At 46.4% G+C, this 25658-nt stretch overlaps 2 protein-coding genes across 2 annotated transcripts in view; both read right to left on the bottom strand.

The window, feature by feature from the left end:
* Positions 1 to 724: 724 nt before the first annotated feature.
* Positions 725 to 12932, bottom strand: LOC116360642 (solute carrier family 35 member E3). Its single transcript, XM_031815667.1, has 5 exons — positions 12164 to 12932; positions 3969 to 4079; positions 3449 to 3607; positions 1671 to 1753; positions 725 to 1366 (listed from the first exon to the last, which is right to left on the bottom strand). The coding sequence occupies exons 1-5, from the start codon at positions 12563 to 12565 to the stop codon at positions 1180 to 1182; spliced, it is 942 nt and encodes a 313-aa protein (XP_031671527.1). The 5' UTR covers positions 12566 to 12932; the 3' UTR covers positions 725 to 1179.
* Positions 781 to 25658, bottom strand: part of LOC109885851 (nuclear pore complex protein Nup107-like) — a 35954-nt gene continuing 11076 nt past the window's right edge. The window contains exons 10-30 of the mRNA XM_031815666.1: positions 24215 to 24303; positions 24046 to 24124; positions 23429 to 23542; positions 23122 to 23212; positions 22159 to 22298; positions 21527 to 21672; positions 20687 to 20735; positions 19534 to 19603; positions 18245 to 18360; positions 17840 to 18029; positions 17203 to 17315; positions 16830 to 16932; positions 16135 to 16295; positions 15890 to 16015; positions 14818 to 14931; positions 14347 to 14514; positions 12164 to 13325; positions 3969 to 4079; positions 3449 to 3607; positions 1671 to 3308; positions 781 to 1366 (exon numbers count right to left, since the gene is read on the bottom strand). Of these exons, the coding sequence (XP_031671526.1) occupies positions 13218 to 13325; positions 14347 to 14514; positions 14818 to 14931; positions 15890 to 16015; positions 16135 to 16295; positions 16830 to 16932; positions 17203 to 17315; positions 17840 to 18029; positions 18245 to 18360; positions 19534 to 19603; positions 20687 to 20735; positions 21527 to 21672; positions 22159 to 22298; positions 23122 to 23212; positions 23429 to 23542; positions 24046 to 24124; positions 24215 to 24303 (1977 nt within the window). The 3' untranslated portion in view covers positions 781 to 1366; positions 1671 to 3308; positions 3449 to 3607; positions 3969 to 4079; positions 12164 to 13217. The remainder of the gene's footprint in view (positions 1367 to 1670; positions 3309 to 3448; positions 3608 to 3968; positions 4080 to 12163; positions 13326 to 14346; positions 14515 to 14817; positions 14932 to 15889; positions 16016 to 16134; positions 16296 to 16829; positions 16933 to 17202; positions 17316 to 17839; positions 18030 to 18244; positions 18361 to 19533; positions 19604 to 20686; positions 20736 to 21526; positions 21673 to 22158; positions 22299 to 23121; positions 23213 to 23428; positions 23543 to 24045; positions 24125 to 24214; positions 24304 to 25658) is intronic.

Raw genomic sequence — 25658 nt, 5'->3', positions numbered from 1 at the left:
CCTCCCTCTCTCCCCCCCACCTCCCTCCCCCCCACTCCCCCCACCTCCCTCCCTCTCTCCCCCACCTCCCTCTCCCCCCCACCTCTCTCTCTCCCTCCCCCCCACCTCCCTCCCTCTCTCCCCCCACCCACCTCCCTCCCTCTCTCCCCCCCACCTCTCTCCCCCCCGCCTCCCTCCCTCTCCCCCCCCCACCTCCCTCCCTCCCTCCCCTCCACCTCCCTCTCTCCCTCCCCCCACCTCCCTCCCTCTCTCCCCCCCCCACCTCCCTCCCTCTCTCCCCCACCCACCTCCCTCCCTCTCTCCCCCCCACCTCTCTCCCCCCCGCCTCCCTCCCTCTCCCCCCCCCACCTCCCTCCCTCCCTCCCCTCCACCTCCCTCTCTCCCTCCCCCCACCTCCCTCCCTCTCTCCCCCCCCCACCTCCCTCCCTCTCTCCCTCCCCCCACCTCCCTCCCCCCACCTCCCTCCCTCTCTCCCCCCCCACCTCCCTCCCTCTCTCCCCCCCCCACCTCCCTCCAGAGTCCTTTCTTTTCTCTATGACCACAATGAGTTGTAGCCCTACCTAACCTCCATTCATACAGCTGTCAATGGGCCTTTCAATGTTCTGTGGCAGGTTCAGGTAACTTCCCCAAGCTTCCTAAATGAGACAAAAAACGATCAATAAAATACAATTTATTGAAGATCACAGTATGAAAAAAAAATAAGAATCATTCAATAATGCAAAAGTATCTTCAGCATTTGGACATTGTTAAGAGCAAGTTGTCCTCTCTTTAATCGTACCGGCAAAAATACTGGAATATGAGACAGCATCTTGAGTAATGCAAAAACAATGTTAATACTAGGCTTGCTGAGCTCCCACATCTTCCAATACAGTATACATTCCACTTCTTTAACAGTGTATTATCATCCTCATCATTAGTGTTCCCTGCCAGAACTATCTCCCTTTATCTCACTGTTTGGCCAGTTCCCCTTTCACTCAACAATCACATTCCAACTATAGAATTCTAGTTCTATGATTCCAACCTCTAGTTCTATGATTCCAACCTCTAGTTCTATGATTCCAACCTCTAGTTCTATGATTCCAACCTGGCCCTTCCCTCAAACAGTCCTAGGGAACCAGTGAGTTGTCGAGCAACCAATGAGAGTAGCAGCCTCTATGGATTGGCACCCCGGTGGGCCTATCATGGCCTTTGGACCAGCTTGCTTTTGCCCTCCTCCTGCTCTGCCAGCTTGAAGTGGGTGTAGGAGAGGATGCCAGTGAGGGTACAGAGGATGCCCAGGCCCTGGTTTAGAGACAGGGGGTCCTGGAAGAGAACATAGCCCCCCAACAGGGTGATGCAGAACTTGAAGTGGCCAAACATGTTGTAGCTGTAGGAGTTCACCGTTAAGGTCAAATAAAAAAAGGAGCACACAGTGAATTTGAAATGTATCACATACACACCTTTGTAATATTGACCCCGGAGTTATACTAGTTGTCATGGTGATTTCTCATATCTCCGCCTCCTTATCAACAATATTGGAGGAGAAGGTCAAAGGTCCCCCCACTCGGACCTTATTCTCCAATGAGTTTTGAGAAGGAGAGAGGATGTGAGGAATCAACGGACAGATTAATTGACATTTTGAGACAGTCCTATTGGTTGACCCTTGACCTCCAGCCAGAACAAAAGGATACGTGACAGCAGAGGTGTTCCCTATGATCCAGTAGATTGACAGGTTGACTAGGAAGGCTATGAGGCCAGATAGCATCACCATGGCCTGAAGGTAGAGATACAACATGTTAGCATGTTAGCATCACCATGGTCTGAAGGTAGAGATACAACATGTTAGCATCACCCTGGTCTGAAGGGAGAGATACAACATGTTAGCATCCCCATGGCCTGAAGGGAGAGATACAACATGTTAGCATCACCATGGTCTGAAGGTAGAGATACAACATGTTAGCATGTTAGCATCACCATGGTCTGAAGGTAGAGATACAACATGTTAGCATCACCCTGGTCTGAAGGGAGAGATACAACATGTTAGCATCCCCATGGCCTGAAGGGAGAGATACAACATGTTAGCATCACCATGGTCTGAAGGTAGAGATACAACATGTTAGCATCACCATGGCCTGAAGGAGAGATACAACATGTTAGCATCACCATGGCCTGAAGGTAGAGATACAACATGTTAGCATCACTATGGTCTGAAGGTAGAGATACAACATGTTAGCATCACCATGGTCTGAAGGTAGAGATACAACATGTTAGCATCACCATGGCCTGAAGGAGAGATACAACATGTTAGCATCACCATGGCCTGAAGGTAGAGATACAACATGTTAGCATCACTATGGTCTGAAGGTAGAGATACAACATGTTAGCATCACCATGGTCTGAAGGTAGAGATACAACATGTTAGCATCCCCATGGTCTGAAGGTAACAGCAGCACAGTAGCATGTTAGCATCACCATGGCCTGAAGGTAACAACAGCACAGTAGCATGTTAGCATCACCATGGCCTGAAGGTAACAGCAGCACAGTAGCATGTTAGCATCCCCATGCTCTGAAGCTAACAGCAGCATAGTAGCATGTTAGCATCACCATGGCCTGAAGGTAACAACAGCACAGTAGCATGTTAGCATCACCATGGCCTGAAGGTAACAGCAGCACAGTAGCATGTTAGCATCCCCATGCTCTGAAGCTAACAGCAGCACAGTAGCATGTTAGCAGCATTAGCAACATCAGTATTTGACCACTGTTTGCTATAACTAGTCTATCTCCAGGGGGTGGAAGTGGAGGCTTGTCGACCTTAGGGTTCAGAACAACAGTGTTGAAGTGAGCTCCGTTGACCGAGTGGCAGGTTTGGTTGCTGGGCAGACGACAGGCCACACACAGCTGAACATGCTTTGACATGTTCGTAGAGGACTAGTGCTCGTGTGTCTTCAGTGACTCATCTCATCTGAGTAAATCCATCACAGGATGTAGTCTCTCTCTCATTCTGAAGACAAACTGAAAGTATCAAACACCTCTCTCTCTCTCAAAATAATTTACATGAACAAAATAAGACTATTTGAATATTATTTAGGCTATGCCAGGAATTCCCCCAAAGTCCCCCCCCCCCCCCTCTTCTAACCTCACCTTACACCTTACTTGTTTCTTTGGCCCGTCTGCTTAGGCCTGGTCTTAAAGTCTTTAACCCCAGTCATGCAGTATGAGGCCAGGTAGTGGGATTACAGCTTCACCATCCCTGAACCAAACCAAGGCCATGGCATTCATCGGGTTCTGAACAGACTCACAATGCTGAGTTCTTCCAACAGTATGTTTCCCTGTGTGTCTCAGAGAGAGAGAGAGGAAACTGTAGAATAACTCTCAGTGACAGAGTCAACGCTGAGATCTGATTAGGTGTATTATCCATTAGCTAACTGATTGGTGGTCTCTTTTTCCCTCCCCCCTCTCTGTCTCTTACCAGTGCTGGGAAGGACCAGGGTCCGAAGATGCCCCCCTCCCCAGAGAGAGGTTCGAAGAAGGGCACGAGGGAGAGGAGGAAGGCAGAGGACATGGGGGCCTGGTAGTAGAGTAGCTGCATGGAGTTAACCTGGAGCTCATGCTGTTTCACACCTACCCACTGAGATAGAGGGAAGTGGGGGGAGGGAGGGGGGGCGGGGTGTGGGGGGGGGGGGGGGGGGAGGGAGGTGGGAGGAGAGAGGGAGGAGAGAGAGAGAGGGAGAGAGATGTATCATCAATCAATTATGAGGCCTGAGATAATAGTACAATACACCTTGATAATAGAAGGTATGAATAAGACAAGAAAGTCCACTAACGTGTTCTAGTCTGCCCGCATCCCAACTAGCACCCTATTCCCTTTCAAGTGCACTACTTTTGACCAGGACTCAGAGGGAATAGGGTGCCATTTGGAAGACAGCCGGTTCACCCATAGACTGTAGTGTTCACTAGGTCCAAGTGCACTTCAAAGCATCACTACTTACCACCTGATAGAGGGAGGTGACGAACACTCCTAGTGTGGCAAAGACCATCCCCAGGAGGTTGAATCTCACATCATAGTAGGAGTTGAGGATCACACCTAACGTTATGGGTACCTAGTAGACAGACACACATCCCCTAACGTTATGGGTACCTAGTAGACAGACACACATCACCTAACGTTATGGGTACCTAGTAGACAGACACACATCACCTAACATTATGGGTACCTAGTAGACAGACACACATCACCTAACGTTATGGATACCTAGTAGACAGACACACAGGAACACACATCAACTAACATTATGGGTACCTAGTAGACAGACACACATCACCTCACGTTATGGGTACCTAGTAGACAGACACACAGGAACACGCATCACCTAACATTATGGGTACCTAGTAGACAGACACACATCACCTAACATTATGGGTACCTAGTAGACAGACACACAGGGACACACATCACCTAACATTATGGGTACCTAGTAGACAGACACACAGGAACACACATCACCTAACATTATGGGTACCTAGTAGACAGACACACATCACCTAACATTATGGGTACCTAGTAGACAGACACACATCACCTAACATTATGGGTACCTAGTAGACAGACACACATCACCTAATGTTATGGGTACCTAGTAGACAGACACACATCACCTAATGTTATGGGTACCTAGTAGACAGACACACAGGAACACACATCACCTAACATTATGGGTACCTAGTAGACAGACACACAGGAACACACATCACCTAACATTATGGGTACCTAGTAGACAGACACACATCACCTAATGTTATGGGTACCTAGTAGACAGACACACAGGAACACACATCACCTAACATTATGGGTACCTAGTAGACAGACACACATCACCTAATGTTATGGGTACCTAGTAGACAGACACACAGGAACACACATCACCTAATGTTATGGATACCTAGTAGACAGACACACATCACCTAACGTTATGGGTACCTAGTAGACAGACACACAGGAACACACATCACCTAATGTTATGGATACCTAGTAGACAGACACACATCACCTAATGTTATGGGTACCTAGTAGACAGACACACAGGAACACACATCACCTAATGTTATGGATACCTAGTAGACAGACACACATCACCTAATGTTATGGGTACCTAGTAGACAGACACACATCACCTAACGTTATGGGTACCTAGTAGACAGACACACATCACCTAACGTTATGGGTACCTAGTAGACAGACACACATCACCTAACGTTATGGATACCTAGTAGACAGACACACAGGAACACACATCACCTAATGTTATGGATACCTAGTAGACAGACACACATCACCTAACATTATGGGTACCTAGTAGACAGACACACATCACCTAACGTTATGGATACCTAGTAGACAGACACACAGGAACACACATCACCTAACATTATGGGTACCTAGTAGACAGACACACATCACCTAACATTATGGGTACCTAGTAGACAGACACACATCACCTAACATTATGGGTACCTAGTAGACAGACACACATCACCTAATGTTATGGGTACCTAGTAGACAGACACACATCACCTAATGTTATGGGTACCTAGTAGATAGACACACAGGAACACACATCACCTAACATTATGGGTACCTAGTAGACAGACACACAGGAACACACATCACCTAACATTATGGGTACCTAGTAGACAGACACACATCACCTAATGTTATGGGTACCTAGTAGACAGACACACAGGAACACACATCACCTAACATTATGGGTACCTAGTAGACAGACACACATCACCTAATGTTATGGGTACCTAGTAGACAGACACACAGGAACACACATCACCTAATGTTATGGATACCTAGTAGACAGACACACATCACCTAACGTTATGGGTACCTAGTAGACAGACACACAGGAACACACATCACCTAATGTTATGGATACCTAGTAGACAGACACACATCACCTAATGTTATGGGTACCTAGTAGACAGACACACATCACCTAACGTTATGGGTACCTAGTAGACAGACACACATCACCTAACGTTATGGGTACCTAGTAGACAGACACACATCACCTAACGTTATGGATACCTAGTAGACAGACACACAGGAACACACATCACCTAATGTTATGGATACCTAGTAGACAGACACACATCACCTAACATTATGGGTACCTAGTAGACAGACACACAGGAACACACATCACCTAATGTTATGGATACCTAGTAGACAGACACACATCACCTAACGTTATGGGTACCTAGTAGACAGACACACAGGAACACACATCACCTAATGTTATGGATACCTAGTAGACAGACACACATCACCTAATGTTATGGGTACCTAGTAGACAGACACACATCACCTAACGTTATGGGTACCTAGTAGACAGACACACATCACCTAACGTTATGGGTACCTAGTAGACAGACACACATCACCTAACGTTATGGATACCTAGTAGACAGACACACAGGAACACACATCACCTAATGTTATGGATACCTAGTAGACAGACACACATCACCTAACATTATGGGTACCTAGTAGACAGACACACATCACCTAACGTTATGGATACCTAGTAGACAGACACACATCACCTAACATTATGGATACCTAGTAGACAGACACACATCACCTAACATTATGGGTACCTAGTAGACAGACACACAGGAACACACATCACCTAATGTTATGGATACCTAGTAGACAGACACACAGGAACACACATCACCTAATGTTATGGATACCTAGTAGACAGACACACAGGAACACACATCACCTAACATTATGGATACCTAGTAGACAGACACACATCACCTAACATTATGGGTACCTAGTAGACAGACACACAGGAACACACATCACCTAATGTTATGGATACCTAGTAGACAGACACACAGGAACACACATCACCTAACATTATGGGTACCTAGTAGACAGACACACATCACCTAATGTTATGGATACCTAGTAGACAGACACACAGGAACACACATCACCTAACATTATGGGCACCTAGTAGACAGACACACAGGAACACACATCACCTAACATTATGGGTACCTAGTAGACAGACACACAGGAACACACATCACCTAACATTATGGGTACCTAGTAGACAGACACACAGGAACACACATCACCTAACGTTATGGGTACCTAGTAGACAGACACACATCACCTAACGTTATGGGTACCTAGTAGACAGACACACAGGAACACACATCACCTAATGTTATGGGTACCTAGTAGACAGACACACAGGAACACACATCACCTAATGTTATGGATACCTAGTAGACAGACACACAGGAACACACATCACCTAATGTTATGGATACCTAGTAGACAGACACACAGGAACACACATCACCTAACGTTATGGGTACCTAGTAGACAGACACACATCACCTAACATTATGGGTACCTAGTAGACAGACACACAGGAACACACATCACCTAACATTATGGGTACCTAGTAGACAGACACACATCACCTAATGTTATGGGTACCTAGTAGACAGACACACAGGAACACACATCACCTAATGTTATGGGTACCTAGTAGACAGACACACAGGAACACACATCACCTAACGTTATGGATACCTAGTAGACAGACACACAGGAACACACATCACCTAACATTATGGATACCTAGTAGACAGACACACAGGAACACACATCACCTAACGTTATGGGTACCTAGTAGACAGACACACATCACCTAACGTTATGGGTACCTAGTAGACAGACACACATCACCTAACATTATGGGTACCTAGTAGACAGACACACAGGGACACACATCACCTAACATTATGGGTACCTAGTAGACAGACACACAGGAACACACATCACCTAACATTATGGGTACCTAGTAGACAGACACACATCACCTAACATTATGGGTACCTAGTAGACAGACACACATCACCTAACATTATGGGTACCTAGTAGACAGACACACATCACCTAATGTTATGGGTACCTAGTAGACAGACACACATCACCTAATGTTATGGGTACCTAGTAGACAGACACACAGGAACACACATCACCTAACATTATGGGTACCTAGTAGACAGACACACATCACCTAATGTTATGGGTACCTAGTAGACAGACACACAGGAACACACATCACCTAATGTTATGGATACCTAGTAGACAGACACACATCACCTAACGTTATGGGTACCTAGTAGACAGACACACAGGAACACACATCACCTAATGTTATGGATACCTAGTAGACAGACACACATCACCTAACATTATGGGTACCTAGTAGACAGACACACATCACCTAACATTATGGGTACCTAGTAGACAGACACACATCACCTAACATTATGGGTACCTAGTAGACAGACACACATCACCTAACGTTATGGATACCTAGTAGACAGACACACATCACCTAACATTATGGGTACCTAGTAGACAGACACACAGGAACACACATCACCTAACATTATGGGTACCTAGTAGACAGACACACATCACCTAACATTATGGGTACCTAGTAGACAGACACACATCACCTAACATTATGGGTACCTAGTAGACAGACACACATCACCTAACGTTATGGATACCTAGTAGACAGACACACATCACCTAACATTATGGGTACCTAGTAGACAGACACACAGGAACACACATCACCTAATGTTATGGATACCTAGTAGACAGACACACAGGAACACACATCACCTAACATTATGGGTACCTAGTAGACAGACACACATCACCTAATGTTATGGATACCTAGTAGACAGACACACAGGAACACACATCACCTAACATTATGGGCACCTAGTAGACAGACACACAGGAACACACATCACCTAACATTATGGGTACCTAGTAGACAGACACACAGGAACACACATCACCTAACATTATGGGTACCTAGTAGACAGACACACAGGAACACACATCACCTAACGTTATGGGTACCTAGTAGACAGACACACATCACCTAACGTTATGGGTACCTAGTAGACAGACACACAGGAACACACATCACCTAATGTTATGGGTACCTAGTAGACAGACACACAGGAACACACATCACCTAATGTTATGGATACCTAGTAGACAGACACACAGGAACACACATCACCTAATGTTATGGATACCTAGTAGACAGACACACAGGAACACACATCACCTAACGTTATGGGTACCTAGTAGACAGACACACATCACCTAACATTATGGGTACCTAGTAGACAGACACACAGGAACACACATCACCTAACATTATGGGTACCTAGTAGACAGACACACATCACCTAATGTTATGGGTACCTAGTAGACAGACACACAGGAACACACATCACCTAATGTTATGGGTACCTAGTAGACAGACACACAGGAACACACATCACCTAACGTTATGGATACCTAGTAGACAGACACACAGGAACACACATCACCTAACATTATGGATACCTAGTAGACAGACACACAGGAACACACATCACCTAACATTATGGGTACCTAGTAGACAGACACACATCACCTAACGTTATGGGTACCTAGTAGACAGACACACATCACCTAACGTTATGGGCACCTAGTAGACAGACACACAGGAACACACATCACCTAACATTATGGGTACCTAGTAGACAGACACACAGGAACACACATCACCTAACATTATGGGTACCTAGTAGACAGACACACAGGAACACACATCACCTAACGTTATGGGTACCTAGTAGACAGACACACATCACCTAACATTATGGGTACCTAGTAGACAGACACACATCACCTAACGTTATGGGTACCTAGTAGACAGACACACATCACCTAACATTATGGGTACCTAGTAGACAGACACACATCACCTAATGTTATGGATACCTAGTAGACAGACACACAGGAACACACATCACCTAATGTTATGGGTACCTAGTAGACAGACACACAGGAACACACATCACCTAACATTATGGGTACCTAGTAGACAGACACACAGGAACACACATCACCTAACATTATGGATACCTAGTAGACAGACACACAGGAACACACATCACCTAACATTATGGGTACCTAGTAGACAGACACACATCACCTAACGTTATGGGTACCTAGTAGACAGACACACAGGAACACACATCACCTAACATTATGGGCACCTAGTAGACAGACACACAGGAACACACATCACCTAACATTATGGGTACCTAGTAGACAGACACACAGGAACACACATCACCTAACATTATGGGTACCTAGTAGACAGACACACAGGAACACACATCACCTAACATTATGGGTACCTAGTAGACAGACACACATCACCTAACATTATGGGCACCTAGTAGACAGACACACAGGAACACACATCACCTAACATTATGGGTACCTAGTAGACAGACACACAGGAACACACATCACCTAACATTATGGGTACCTAGTAGACAGACACACAGGAACACAGCAGGTAAATATATTTTGTGTCTCCATTGATCTAATTGTATTTGTATTTATTTAACCTTTATTTAACCTTTATTTAACCAGGCAAGTCAGTTAAGAACAAATTCTTATTTACAATGACGGCCTACCCCGGCCAAACCTGGACGAAGCTGGGCCAATTGTGCGCCACCCTATGGGACTCTCAATCAAGGCCGGATGTGATACAGACACACAGGATTCTGGATTCGAACCAGGGACTGTAGTGATGCCTCTTGCACTGAGATGCAGTACCTTAAGACCGCTGTGCCACTCGGGAGCCCTGGTTTAAAGGGGTACTTCAGGATTTAGTCAATGATGCCCTTTATCTACTTCCCCAGAGTCAGATGAACTAGTGGACACCATATTTATGTCTAATGCGTGCAGTTTGAAGGAAGTTGCTAACATAATGACTAGAAGTCTATGGATATCTGCTAGCATGCTAGAAGGTGTAATGACTAGAAGTCTATGGATATCTGCTAGCATGCTAGTAGGTGTAATGACTAGAAGTCTATGGATATCTGCTAGCATGCTAGTAGGTGTAATGACTAGAAGTCTATGGATATCTGCTAGCATGCTAGTAGGTGTAATGACTAGAAGTCTATGGATATCTGCTAGCATGCTAGTAGGTGTAATGACTAGAAGTCTATGGATATCTGCTAGCATGTGTAATGACTATAAGTCTATGGATATCTGCTAGCATGCTAGTAGGTGTAATGACTAGAAGTCTATGGATATCTGCTAGCATGCTAGTAGGTGTAATGACTAGAAGTCTATGGATATCTGCTAGCATGTGTAATGACTATAAGTCTATGGATATCTGCTAGCATGCTAGTAGGTGTAATGACTAGAAGTCTATGGATATCTGCTAGCATGCTAGTAGGTGTAATGACTAGAAGTCTATGGATATCTGCTAGCATGCTAGTAGGTGTAATGACGAGAAGTCTATGGATATCTGCTAGCATGCTAGTAGGTGTAATGACTAGAAGTCTATGGATATCTGCTAGCATGCTAGTAGGTGTAATGACTAGAAGTCTATGGATATCTGCTAGCATGCTAGTAGGTGTAATGACTAGAAGTCTATGGATATCTGCTAGCATGCTAGTAGGTGTAATGACTAGAAGTCTATGGATATCTGCTAGCATGCTAGTAGGTGTAATGACTATAAGTCTATGGATATCTGCTAGCATGCTAGTTATATAATATTAATATTGCCAATTTCACATACAATGTCACATTTGGTTTATTCCAAGATGATAATGAATTCAATTTCCTGGTCAATAACTGTATTGTATTATTGAAATTCTTTATACACAAATGCCGATTTTTGAAGGCTACTATACCTTCTTATTTATTTATTGAAAGAGAGCTTTATCTTTTTTATTTTGCAATCATTAAGATGAGTTTTTTTTAAAAACATGCCCTGAAACTCACTACTACATTTGAAACATACATGATATGCATAATTTAAGGTATATAAGACCTCTGTTTGTAAAACGTTTATTTTTCTTAAAACTTGTGTGCTTGGTTGTGTATAATTCAACTTCCGTTATGTTTGTACAATTAGAAAAGTATTTTATATAACAAAAAGTGAATTCTCAATAAATGCCAATCTGCCATTCTGCATGGAATTCTAGATACTTTGTAGCAGACAGCATTTGTACATTGCAACCCCCCCCCCCCCCTACCTACCAAAGTCAACTTGATCTTGGTGGAGAATGTCTTCTTGTAGTACATTGTCTGTATGACAATGATCACAGGAGTTGTCATCGCTTTGGCCAGCTGGTAGGTACCGATGGTGTTGTTTTGTAAAGACAGATTGGTGAAAGCCACGAAGCCACAGAAACTTAGAGCGAGCCAGATAATTTTGGTGGGTTGGAGACTCTTTGGCGCAAATATGTCCATCTTCTGGCATACCCATAGTCCAAGCCATGTCACAACGAAATGAATCAGAGTTAGAGTCATGTTTGGAAAGCCATAGTGAACATAGATCCATTTGTTGATGAAAACGATGCATATCGATGATAGCAAATTGGCCAATAATCCAATGACGAGGCGGCTGTTCGAGAAAAGGTCTGACAGTCGGTTAGCCATGGTCGTCTTGAACTGTCCTGTAAAATCTACATACAGGTTTCAGTAGTACTGTATAGTATGAAGCTAGGTAGCTAATGTAAACCAAAAAAATGTCTACCCTCTGCCACACATCAGGAAAAGTTGCGGGGGTCTCTCCAGGCTTCGACACTAGCGACTGATCGGGCATACATCCCCTTTCGTAAAAATGTACAGGGCCTATACAGTGGCATTACATTCTAGAGTATTTCAGTCCTGCATGTACAGTTAGCGTTGTACAACTTTCATACCATCGCATGTGGATCATACAAGAAAAAAAGAGCCTGGTTGCAAAACTTAACGGGAGCAGTGACGTCATAATGCGACCTTTACTTCCGTGTTCTGAGAAGAGAACTATATCCACGTCACAGTGGCCTACAGCGCCTACACATGGACACTTTGTTGCGTTGCGAAGGCGATAACCTAAACCATCTCTTCTCGACCTAGACAAGGTGGTGTCTCAAACCTTCCTTATACTCTTCTAGATTCAGATACTGTATATGCATCCTGTCTGTGCATGGCCCAAAGACAAACAATATTTCAGACACGTCACTTTTATTGTATACAAAATGCAGAAAATCATTCACTCCATTACTTAAACTTGGCAAAAAAAATAAAAAATGTCCGGGTGGCGTATTTATGGTTGGATCTCGTACCCCAGCGGGTCTAGACCCTTATCCAATAAGAGAAGAGACGACTCCCTCATCTTCTGAAGGAACTTCCTCAGCTCATCCTTGGAGAACACCTGAAAGAGAGCGAGAGACCGAGAGAGAGAGAGAGAGAGAGAGAACATAGTTAGCAAAAAGAAGAGGAGGATGGGAAAGTAGACGAGGGAAAGAGAAGAAAGCAACACAGTGACAGGGAGAGATACTATAAGATAGTGTTGATATTGTGTTGAGCTACAACATTGAAGTGCTTCTACACCTGCATTGCTTGCTGTTTGGGGTTTTTAGGCGGGGGGGTTTCTGTGACATCAGCTGATGTATGAAGGGCTTTATAAATACATTTGATTGAAGTCAAGTAGTCGCAGATCGTAGCAGACGAAGGAAAGGAGACAGAAGAGGATGCCCTCAGGCCAGGTCAGAGCCCAGACCAGAGCCCAGACCAGAGCCTAGACCAGAGCCCAGACCAGACCCCAGACCAGACCCCAGGTCAGACCAGACCCCAGGTCAGAGCCCAGGTCAGATCCCAGACCAGACCCCAGACCAGAGCCCAGGTCAGAGCCCAGACCAGAGCCTAGACCAGAGCCTAGACCAGAGCCCAGACCAGACCCCAGGTCAGACCAGACCCCAGGTCAGAGCCCAGGTCAGACCCCAGACCAGAGCCCAGGTCAGAGCCCAGGTCAGAGCCCAGACCAGAGCCCAGACCAGAGCCCAGGTCAGACCCCAGACCAGACCCCAGACCAGAGCCCAGACCAGACCCCAGACCAGACCCCAGACCAGAGCCTAGACCAGAGCCTAGACCAGAGCCCAGACCAGACCCCAGGTCAGACCAGACCCCAGGTCAGAGCCCAGGTCAGACCCCAGACCAGAGCCCAGGTCAGAGCCCAGGTCAGAGCCCAGACCAGAGCCCAGACCAGAGCCCAGGTCAGACCCCAGACCAGACCCCAGACCAGAGCCCAGACCAGACCCCAGACCAGACCCCAGGTCAGAGCCTAGACCCCAGGTCAGACCCCAGGTCAGACCCCAGACCAGACCCCAGACCAGACCCCAGACCAGACCCCAGGTCAGACCATGGAAATATAATTTCTAAACTACAGTACAGACCTCGTAGAGACGGTGTTGGTCTGAGGCGATGATATCAGCCAGTCTGAGACTCTCCTGGTGACGTTGTGTTCTCTGCAGTACTGTCTGCAACAGGAAGGACATCATGGGCAGACAGAGTCTACGAAGCAGCACCATCTGGTGGCCTCTCTCTGGGTCCTCCTCCATATCCTGGAATAGAACGACAGTGGTAGATGTAACCTGTACCTAGAAAGAACACAGTAGTACTGGAGACAGAGAGCGCTAATACAGGCTGACATGCTAACCTAGCGCTGAGCCCCTCATACCACCAACTGTCAATTACCACCAGTAATAGTCAGATATACAGACAGACCTCTCTGACGTCGACCATTCAGTGGTAGAAGTAACCTGTACCTAGAAAGAACACAGTAGTCCTGGAGACAGAGAGCTCTAAATACAGGCTGACATGCTAACCTAGCGCTGAGCCCCTCATACCAACATTAACAGACAGACCTCTCTGACGTCGACCATCCAGCCCCCGTCCACAAACAGCAGGACGTTGTAGATCCTCTCCTTCACGTCTTCAGTCAGAGCCTCCAGACGGCCGGTCCAGCTGTCATGTTCCAGCTACAGAAGAAGAAGGTCACACCTTTTTAGAGTTCTTCATCTGATCCAGGAACAGCTACACTAAAACAAATTAAACTCATCACCAGTTCACCCATAACACACAGACTGATCTAGGATCAGAGTGTACTGTATACCTGGTACCCGATGCCCTACATAGTAAACTCAATTTGACCTGGGCCTCCAATAGAGTGCACTAGTTTTAACCATGTCCCTATAGTGCACTATATAGGGAATAGGGTGGATTGGGTAACCCTGTAGTGCACTATATAGGGAATAGCGTGTATTGGGTAACCCTATAGTGTACTATATAGGGAATAGGGTGTATTGGGTAACCCTATAGTGCACTATATAGGGAATAGGGTGTATTGGGTAACCCTATAGTGCACTATATAGGGAATAGGGTGTATTGGGTAACCCTATAGTGCACTATATAGGGAATAGGGTGTATTGAGTAACCCTATAGTGCACTATATAGGGAATAGGGTGTATTGGGTAACCCTATAGTGCACTATATAGGGAATAGGGTAACCCTATAGTGCACTATATAGGGAATAGGGTGTATTGGGTAACCCTATAGTGCACTATATAGGGAATAGGGTGTATTGGGTAACCCTATAGTGCACTATATAGGGAATAGGGTGTATTGAGTAACCCTATAGTGTATTATATAGGGAATAGGGTCTATTGGGTAACCCTATAGTGTACTATATAGGGAATAGGGTCTATTGGGTAACCCTATAGTGTACTATATAGGGAATAGGGTGTATTGAGTAACCCTATAGTGCACTATATAGGGAATAGGGTGTATTGGGTAACCCTATAGTGTACTATATAGGGAATAGGGTGTATTGGGTAACCCTATAGTGTATTATATAGGGTGTATTGGGTAACCCTATAGTGTACTATATAGGGTGTATTGGGTAACCCTATAGTGTACTATATAGGGTGTATTGGGTACCTGGTACTCGTTCTCCTTCATCTCGTAGGCCACCTTCTCAGTGAACTTGGCCTGAGCCGGCAGGCTGGGCTTCTGAGGGGGGGAGTTCATGTGATGGAACCACTCATTAAACGCCTCATGAGCTTCCTGGGGAGGGAAGAGAGAGAGAGAGACACCACTTATAACAACTACAGGAGACTTCTCTAAAAACATTAAATAAACAGTCGAGCCAATCACAGCGCTGCGAGAGCTTGTCCCTCCCTCACCAGGTAAGCGCGGACGCACAGGTGTTCCCTGATGGCGTTCTCATCCTCCGCGGGAAGGGGCGTGTCCAGGCCTAGCTCCTCCCACTGGCGGTAGATCTCCCTCATGGAGTCCTCGGGGACCTTACCGAACACCACCTTAGCTGCATGGTGTTTCTTACAGGCTGGAGGAGATGACAGAGAGGAGAGAGAGAACAATGGATCAACAACATGGTTGATGTGTTAGTAGTATGAGAGAACAATGGATCAACAACATGGTTGATGTGTTAGTAGTATGAGGAGAACAATGGATCAACAACATGGTTGATGTGTTAGTAGTATGAGGAGAACAATGGATCAACAACATGGTTGATGTGTTAGTAGTATGAGGAGAACAATGGATCAACAACATGGTTGATGTGTTAGTAGTATGAGAGAACAATGGATCAACAACATGGTTGATGTGTTAGTAGTATGAGGAGAACAATGGATCAACAACATGGTTGATGTGTTAGTAGTATGAGGAGAACAATGGATCAACAACATGGTTGATGTGTTAGTAGTATGAGGAGAACAATGGATCAACAACATGGTTGATGTGTTAGTAGTACGAGGAGAACAATGGATCAACAACATGGTTGATGTGTTAGTAGTATGAGGAGAACAACCATCTCACACAGGAAGCATTGATCTGTTTCAAAACCTTGTGTGTAACGTACCCAGGAACTTCCTCATGATGGCGTTGCTCTGTTTGAGGGCCTCAGCTCTCTGGGCAGGGTCAAACACCAGCCAATCAATCACATCGATCTTCCTCTGGTCCTCCTGGGGGGGGGGGGGTTACAGGGTTAACATGACCACATGGTGTGTGTATGTGTGTTTCATGCAGCTGAGGTGACGGTGTCCAGTGTGTGTTTGTGTGTGTGTCTTTCATGCAGCTGAGGTGACGGTGTCCAGTGTGTGTGTGTGTGTGTGTGTGTGTGTGTGTTTCATGCAGCTGAGGTGACGGTGTCCAGTGTGTGTGTGTTTCATGCAGCTGAGGTGACGGTGTCCAGTGTGTGTGTGTGTGTGTGTGTGTGTGTGTGTGTTTCATACCGCTGAGGTGCCAGTGTCCAGTGCAGGGGTGAGGTCATGATGAGCAAACTCCTCAGTGTCTCTCTCTCTGATGTTCTCCACCACCATCTTAGTGACCGCTGCCACGTCCAGACCTGGAAAGGACAGGACAGTTAGACACCTGTACCTGGAACAGACTGCTGTCACATCCTGACCACAACAGGACAGTTAGACACCTGTAATAGACTGCTGTCACATCCTGACCACAACAGGACAGTTAGACACCTGTACCTGTAAAATGTGCAATATGCTCCACCATTTCCTGGTTGCTAAAATTCAAATCGTTCGCCTAATTTCAGTTTATATGACAAAATAAGCAAGTACACTGTAGAGAATCATTGTACGATCTAAACCACTGAAATATATGATCAATAACCAACAAATCTAGTATTTACAGCTGTTTGAAACTGGTGTACAAGTCTTCGAACCATAAATTATCCCAACAGGGAGAATAGTCCTGGTACATCCATCACTTCTGGAATTATTTTTAGAAAATGTCGAGGAAATCTAACACATTGTAAGTGCGGTCCTCCGTGAAGACCAAATGTGGCCCGGCGGGGAAAATGAGTTTGACCCCCACCCCCCTCCCATCCCAGCAGCCTCGGTGTGAGATACTGACCTGCCTCCCTGGCCAGCTCCAGACAGCGTTGTCTCTGCTCAGCCTCGGTGACCTCCTCCAGGAAGAGAGCGTACTGGGCGGTGGCCAGGTCTGGCGGCAGGTGACTGACATAGAAGGCTATCAGATCAACGTGCTTCTCCCTCATCAACAGAGAGATGTAGGCCTTCAGGACATCCACTGATACCTCCTCCTGATTGGGTGGGGTGGGGGAGACACATGAGTGGCCGGATTAGACATGAGTGGAGAGATATGTGGATTGTGTGAGGAATGGTTGATGTTTATATAGGTGTATAACAACAGAAGTGTTTATCTCTCTGTGTGTGTTTACTACTGTACCTACATGCCCAGGCTGAGGGAGAACAACACCAGGTGTGTGTGTGTGTGTGTGTGTGTGTACTACTGTACCTTGAGCTGCATGCCCAGACTACGGTAGAACAACACCAGGTGTGTCATGAAGCGCAGCAGGTGAGAGGGCAGAGCAGGACTCCTGGTCAACCAGTTACTGAACTCCTCCAACAGACCTGAACACACAAAACACTGTTTTATACTCTTTCACACAGCAGTAACATACCTGGTGACCAGAACCACAAAGTCACTCTGGAGAGTGACTGACTAGTGACCAGAACCACAAAGTCACCCTGGAGAGTGACTGACTACCTCATGTACCTGGTGACCAAGAACCACAAAGTCACTCTGGATAGTGACTGACTACCTCATGTACCTGCATTAATCAGAACCACAAAGTCACCCTGGAGAGTGACTGACTACCTCATGTACCTGCATTAATCAGAACCACAAAGTCACCCTGGAGAGTGACTGACAAGTGACCAGAACCACAAAGTCACTCTGGATAGTGACTGACTACCTCATGTACCTGGTGACCAGAACCACAAAGTCACTCTGGAGAGTGACTGACTAGTGACCAGAACCACAAAGTCACCCTGGAGAGTGACTGACTACCTCATGTACCTGGTGACCAGAACCACAAAGTCACCCTGGAGAGTGACTGACTACCTCATGTACCTGCATTAATCAGAACCACAAAGTCACCCTGGAGAGTGACTGACTAGTGACCAGAACCACAAAGTCACTCTGGAGAGTGACTGACTACCTCATGTACCTGCATTAACCAGAACCACAAAGTCACCCTGGAGAGTGACTGACTCCATCGTGACTTTTGTCTGACTGTACGGTCATTCCATAGGCTGACACTGACATGGCCATGGACTTAAAGTCACAGTCCAGTGAAAATCTCACTTTTAAAAGTTATATTCTGTTAACTCATAATAAATCATGTTGTTGACTCATCCGATACTTATTTCTAGCCAAAACCTGAATAAAAAATTAAAACTCAAATTTGTATCTCAAACAGGCATTTGCTCATAGAACCTGATGTCATGATAGAACCCGATGTCATGATAGAACCCGATGTCATGATAGAACCCGATGTCATGGTAGAACCCGATGTCATGGTAGAACCCGATGTCATGGTAGAACCCGATGTCATGGTAGAACCCGATGTCATGGTAGAACCCGATGTCATGGTAGAACCCGATGTCATGGTAGAACCCGATAATTAATATCAGACTCACCGTCACCAAGGAAACACTAGACAGCTAGTTAAAGATTAATAACAGACTAGCCGTCACCCAGGAAACACTAGACAGCTAGTTAAAGGTTAATATCAGACTCACCGTCCAGGTCACCCAGGATAACTAACTTCTGGATAATGTGGTAGTGTTCTTTCGTCTCTTCCAGGACTTTCTGTGAAGAAGAGGGAAGGAGACATTCAGCATCTTTCACAGGACTATGGGAATCCCTAAAACCGGTACGATGTAGATAGCTAGTAGACTGCTACGATGTAGATAGCTAGTAGACTGCTACGATGTAGATAGCTAGTAGACTGCTACGATGTAGATAGCTAGTAGACTGCTACGATGTAGATAGCTAGTAGACTGGTACGATGTAGATAGCTAGTAGACTGCTACGATGTAGATAGCTAGTAGACTGCTACGATGTAGATAGCTAGTAGAATGGTACGATGTAGATAGCTAGTAGAATGGTACGATGTAGATAGCTAGTAGACTGCTACGATGTAGATAGCTAGTAGACTGGTGTGATGTAGACTGGTACGATGTAGATAGCTAGTAGACTGGTATAATGTAGACTGGTATGATGTAGATAGCTAGTAGACTGGTACGATGTAGATAGCTAGTACACTGGTGCGATGTAGATAGCTAGTAGACTTCTACGATGTAGATAGCTAGTAGACTGGTACGATGTAGATAGCTAGTAGACTGCTACGATGTAGATAGCTAGTAGACTGCTACGATGTAGATAGCTAGTAGACTGCTACGATGTAGATAGCTAGTAGACTGCTACGATGTAGATAGCTAGTAGACTGCTACGATGTAGATAGCTAGTAGACTGCTACGATGTAGATAGCTAGTAGACTGCTACGATGTAGATAGCTAGTAGACTGCTACGATGTAGATAGCTAGTAGACTGCTACGATGTAGATAGCTAGTAGACTGGTGCGATGTAGATAGCTAGTAGACTGGTGCGATGTAGATAGCTAGTAGAATGCTACGATGTAGATAGCTAGTAGACTGCTGCGATGTAGATAGCTAGTAGACTGCTACGATGTAGATAGCTAGTAGACTGGTGTGATGTAGACTGGTACGATGTAGATAGCTAGTAGACTGGTACGATGTAGATAGCTAGTAGACTGGTACGATGTAGATAGCTAGTAGACAGCTAGTAGACTGCTGTGATGTAGATAGCTAGTAGACTGGTATGATGTAGACACACAGCTAGTTTGACAGAGCAGAAAAACAGATGCTTGACCTTTGACTCTGTTGCCAGCAGCTCCTCAAACACCTTCTCTAGTGTCCAGCTGGAGAGAAAAGGGAGACAGCACAATTTACATTTAGAAATAGGAAGGTTAGATTCCTGATCCTCAGCCCTCCACTAGAGGCTGGGGATTTTACCTGGCCTCCAGGTATTCTCTACTAGAGGCTGGGGATCTTACCTGGCCTCCAGGTGTTCTCTACTAGAGGCTGGGGATTTTACTTGGCCTCCAGGTATTCTCTACTAGAGGCTGGGGATCTTACTTGGCCTCCAGGTATTCTCCACTAGAGGCTGGGGATTTTACCTGGCCTCCAGGTATTCTCCACTAGAGGCTGGGGATTTTACCTGGCCTCCGGGTATTCTCCACTAGAGGCTGGGGATTTTACCTGGCCTCCAGGTATTCTCCACTAGAGGCTGGGGATCTTACCTGGCCTCCAGGTATTCTCCACTAGAGGCTGGGGATTTTACCTGGCCTCCAGGTATTCTCCACTAGAGGCTGGGGATTTTACTTGGCCTCCAAGTATTCTCCACTAGAGGCTGGGGATTTTACTTGGCCTCCAGGTATTCTCCACTAGAGGCTGGGGATCTTACCTGGCCTCCAGGTATTCTCCACTAGAGTCTGGGGATTTTACCTGGCCTCCAGGTATTCTCCACTAGAGGCTGGGGATCTTACTTGGCCTCCAGGTATTCTCTACTAGAGGCTGGGGATCTTACTTGGCCTCCAGGTATTCTCTACTAGAGGCTGGGGATCTTACTTGGCCTCCAGGTATTCTCTACTAGAGGCTGGGGATCTTACTTGGCCTCCAGGTATTCTCTACTAGAGGCTGGGGATCTTACTTGGCCTCCAGGTACTCTCGTGGCAGCTCCTCCAGCTCCTCGCTGCCCATCCCTGAGGACCGGACCTCCTGTTCCACCAGAGAGTCTACCAGGACCCTGAAGTAGGCCCACACACTGTCCTCCCACGACTCACACACTGGGAGCAGCTAGAGGGAGACAGAGACAAATCACTACAACCACTCTACTGTAGTCCAGCTAGAGGGGAGAGACAGAGTCTACCAGAACCCTGACCCCCCCCCCCCACAAATCCTCTTCCTCCCCCTGACCCCCCCAATCCTCTTCCTCCCCCTGATCCCCCCAATCCTCTTCCTCCCCCTGATCCCCCCAATCCTCTTCCTCCCCCTGACCCCCCACATCCTCTTCCTCCCCTGACCCCCCACATCCTCCTCCCCCTGACCCCCCACATCCCCCTCCCCCTGACATCCCCCTCCCCCTGACATCCCCCTCCCCCTGACATCCTCCTCCACCTAACACATACAAGTGCTACGGAGACGAGACGAGAGGAGAGGAGAGGAGAGGAGAGGAGAGGAGAGGAGAGGAGAGGAGAGGAGAGGAGAGGAGAGGAGAGGAGAGGAGAGGAGAGGAGAGGAGAGGAGAGGAGAGGAGTCTTAGGGAGATAACACCCAACATACCCGTTTGAGGTTCCCACTCAGAACAGCGTAGATGGCTCTCTCATATCTGCTGAAGTGTTCACTATCAGCCATCCTCCAGCAGCAGACCTTCCACACACAGCGCTGAGGGTTCCCCTCCACCGGTAGCAGCTCTGCACCGCCTGGACACACCTCAGCTCCATTACAGACCGTTCATAGGGACGTGTGGGTTGTTATGGTGATCCAATTACCGTCACACCGGCGGTCACGAGTCATGACCGCAGTCAAATTCCAACGTGACCGTTTAGTCACGGTAACTAAACTTCTCTAAGCTCTGATGATGCCGGTCGCGAGTAGCCTACCGGTCATGAGTAGTCTACCAAACCTGCCGGTCATGAGTAGCCTACCAAACCTGCCGGTCATGAGTAGCCTACCAAACCTGCCGGTCATGAGTAGCCTACCAAACCTGCCGGTCATGAGTAGCCTACCAAACCTGCCGGTCATGAGTAGCCTACCAAACCTGCCGGTCATGAGTAGCCTACCAAACCTGCCGGTCATGAGTAGCCTCCCAAACCTGCAGGTCATTAGTAGCCTCCCAAACCTGCAGGTCATGAGTAGCCTCCCAAACCTGCTGGTCATTAGTAGCCTCCCAAACCTGCTGGGCATTAGTAGCCTCCCAAACCTGCTGGGCATTAGTAGCCTCCCAAACCTGCTGGGCATTAGTAGCCTCCCAAACCTGCTGGGCATTAGTAGCCTCCCAAACCTGCTGGTCATTAGTAGCCTCCCAAACCTGCTGGTCATTAGTAGCCTCCCAAACCTGCTGGTCATTAGTAGCCTCCCAAACCTGCTGGTCATGAGATGCTAAACGTGTTTATGTTCATTAAAAAAGGTCAATTACCGTGAGACAGACAGTTATTTACATGACAATCACCGGCTGACAAAAAGGTCACGACCTCCACTTGGTGTTATACATCTGTTGGTGAGAGTGTACGGTGGAGAACTGACCTCCGTTGATGTTGGGGTCGTGGTACAGCTTCCATCCCTCCAGAGTAGCAGCTCTCCATGCCTGGCCACAGCGCTTACACAGCCTCTGGGCCTACACACAACCACACGTCACTGTGACTAGAAACCAGTTCAGTGTAACCCTCCCATCCACCAGGTGGCGCTGTACTGAGACCGGTCTCAAAACGCCACCCTATTACCTATACACTGCACTACTTTTGTGACCAGAGAACTATGAGCCCTGGTCAATAACAGTGCAGAGGGAACAGGGAACAAATGGTGCCATTTGAGAGTGTCTCCTGTTTCTCACCTCGTCAGTCATGCCCGCTCTGAGGAGGGTGAAGAGGTACTTCAGCAGTCTGGCATCATCCTCTCTGTCCAGGTCTGCCAGGGGACGTCTCTGTCTGATGGGGGCGTCAGGGTCCTACAGACACACAGAGTTACTTTATGGTCTAAGTAAAACAACGTATTCCCTATCATGGCATCAGAGCATGTGTATGTAGGAGAGAGAGAGAGAGAAAAAAGAGAGAGAGAGAGAGAGAGAAGAGAGAGAGAGAAAAAAGAGAGAGAGAAAAAAAGAGAGAGCTAGATTGTGAAGATGGGGCCTAAAAGTCCCTCTTACCAGTTCAGTAACCAGGGGAACATTGAAGCCTGTGAAGAGCAGGCCTAAAAGTCCCTCTTACCAGCTCAGTAACCAGGGGAACATAAAAGGCTGTGAAGAGCAGGCCTAAAAGTCCCTCTTACCAGCTCAGTAACCAGGGCAACATTGAAGCCTGTGAAGAACCGGCCTAAAAGTCCCTCTTACCAGTTCAGTAACCAGGGCAACATTGAAGCCTGTGAAGAACAGGCCTAAAAGCCCCTCTTACCAGCTCAGTAACCAGGGGAACATTGAAGCCTGTGAAGAACAGTCCTAAAAGCCCCTCTTACCAGCTCAGTAACCAGGGGAACATTGAAGCCTGTGCTGGATGTGTTTCTTCTCAGTTTCAGAGCATGAAGGGTATTCTCCCTGAAAGTCAAACAGAATATTAGCCAAGGCACATGGTCTTCCTAACGACACACAAGTGCTCGTCTCTCTCAAATGACTCCAGCTACTTACCAGTAGACAGACTTGGCGTAGTATTCAATGTTGTCGGAGAAGTCCCCGATTTCATCTTTGGCGATACTCTCTAACCAATCCACAACCAACTAAGAGAGAAGAGGTGAAACGATTATTTAAAACTTTACAATGTCTCTATTACAACCATCCATCAGACCAAACAGGACTGTACCACTAGAGACGGATAATAGGGGAGGAGGTGTGTGTGTGTAGTGAGTGTGTGTGTGTGTGTGTGTGTGTATACACACTACCGGTCAAAAGTTTTAGAAAACCTGCTCATTCCAGGACTTTTCTTTATTTTTTACTATTTTCTACATTGTAGAATAATAGCGAAGACGTCAAAACTATGAAATAACACATATGGAATCGTGTCGTAACCCCAAAAAAGTTTTTAAACAAAACAGATTCTTCAAAGTAGTCACCCTTTGCCTTGATGACTGCTTTGCACACTCTTGGCATTCTCTCAACCAGCTTCATGAGGTAGTCACCTGGAATGCATTTCAATTAACACGTGTGCCTTCTTAAAAGTTGATTTGTGGAATTTCTTTCCTTCTTAATCTTCTTAATTTGCGTTTGAGCCAATCAGTTGTGCTGTGACAAGGTAGGGGTGGTATACAGAAGATAGCCCTATTTGGTAAAATACCAAGTTTATATTATGGCAAAAACAGCTCAAATAACCAAAGAAAAACAACAGTTCATCATTACTTTAAGACATGAAGGTCAGTCAATGCGGAAAATCTCAAGAACTTGGAACATTTCTTCAAGCGCAGTCACAAAAACCATCAATCTATGATGAAACTGGCTCTCATGAGGACCATCACAGGAAAGGAAGTCCCAGTATCAAGTTCATTAGAGTTACCAGCCTCAGAAATTACAGCCACAAATAAATGCTTCACAGAGTTCATGTAACAGACACAACTCAACATCAACTGTTCAGAGGAGATGCGTGAAATCAGGCCTCTATGTTTGAATTGCTGCAAATAAACCACTACTAAAGGACACCAATAAGAAGAGACTTGCTTGGGGCAAGAACCACAAGTAATGGACATTAGATCGGTGGAAATCTGTCCTTTGGTCTGATGAGTCCAAATTTTAGATTTTTGGTTCCAACCATCGTGTCTTTGTGAGACGCAGAGTAGGTGATCTCTGCATGTGTGGTTCCCACCGTGAAGCATGGAGGAGGAGGTGTGTGGTTCCCACCGTGAAGCATGGAGGAGGAGGTGTGTGGTTCCCACCGTGAAGCATGGAGGAGGAGGTGTGTGGTTCCCACCGTGAAGCATGGAGGAGGAGGTGTGTGGTTCCCACCATGAAGCATGGAGGAGGAGGTGTGATGGTGTGGGGGTGCTTTGCTGGTGATACTGTCTGTGATTTATTTAAAATTAAAAGGCACACTTAACCAGCAAGGCTACCACAGCATTCTGCAGAGATACTCCATCCCATCTGG

The sequence above is a fragment of the Oncorhynchus kisutch genome, unplaced genomic scaffold (genome assembly GCF_002021735.2).
Source record: "Oncorhynchus kisutch isolate 150728-3 unplaced genomic scaffold, Okis_V2 Okis09a-Okis19a_hom, whole genome shotgun sequence".
NCBI classification, from domain to species: domain Eukaryota; kingdom Metazoa; phylum Chordata; class Actinopteri; order Salmoniformes; family Salmonidae; genus Oncorhynchus; species Oncorhynchus kisutch.
The sequence above is the reverse complement of the archived record's forward strand: the minus strand, read 5'-3'. Positions and strand labels throughout refer to the sequence as shown.

Bases quoted from the DNA above. Each gene is read 5' to 3' on its own strand.
- LOC116360642 (XM_031815667.1), bottom strand. From the start codon at position 12,565: ATGGCTAACCGACTGTCAGACCTTTTCTCGAACAGCCGCCTCGTCATT. The intron at 4,080-12,163 runs GTAGGTAGGGGG...TCTGTCTACTAG, and splicing joins CCAAGATCAAGTTGACTTTG to GTACCCATAACGTTAGGTGT. The intron at 1,367-1,670 runs GTATCCTTTTGT...GAACTCCTACAG, and splicing joins GGGAACACCTCTGCTGTCAC to CTACAACATGTTTGGCCACT.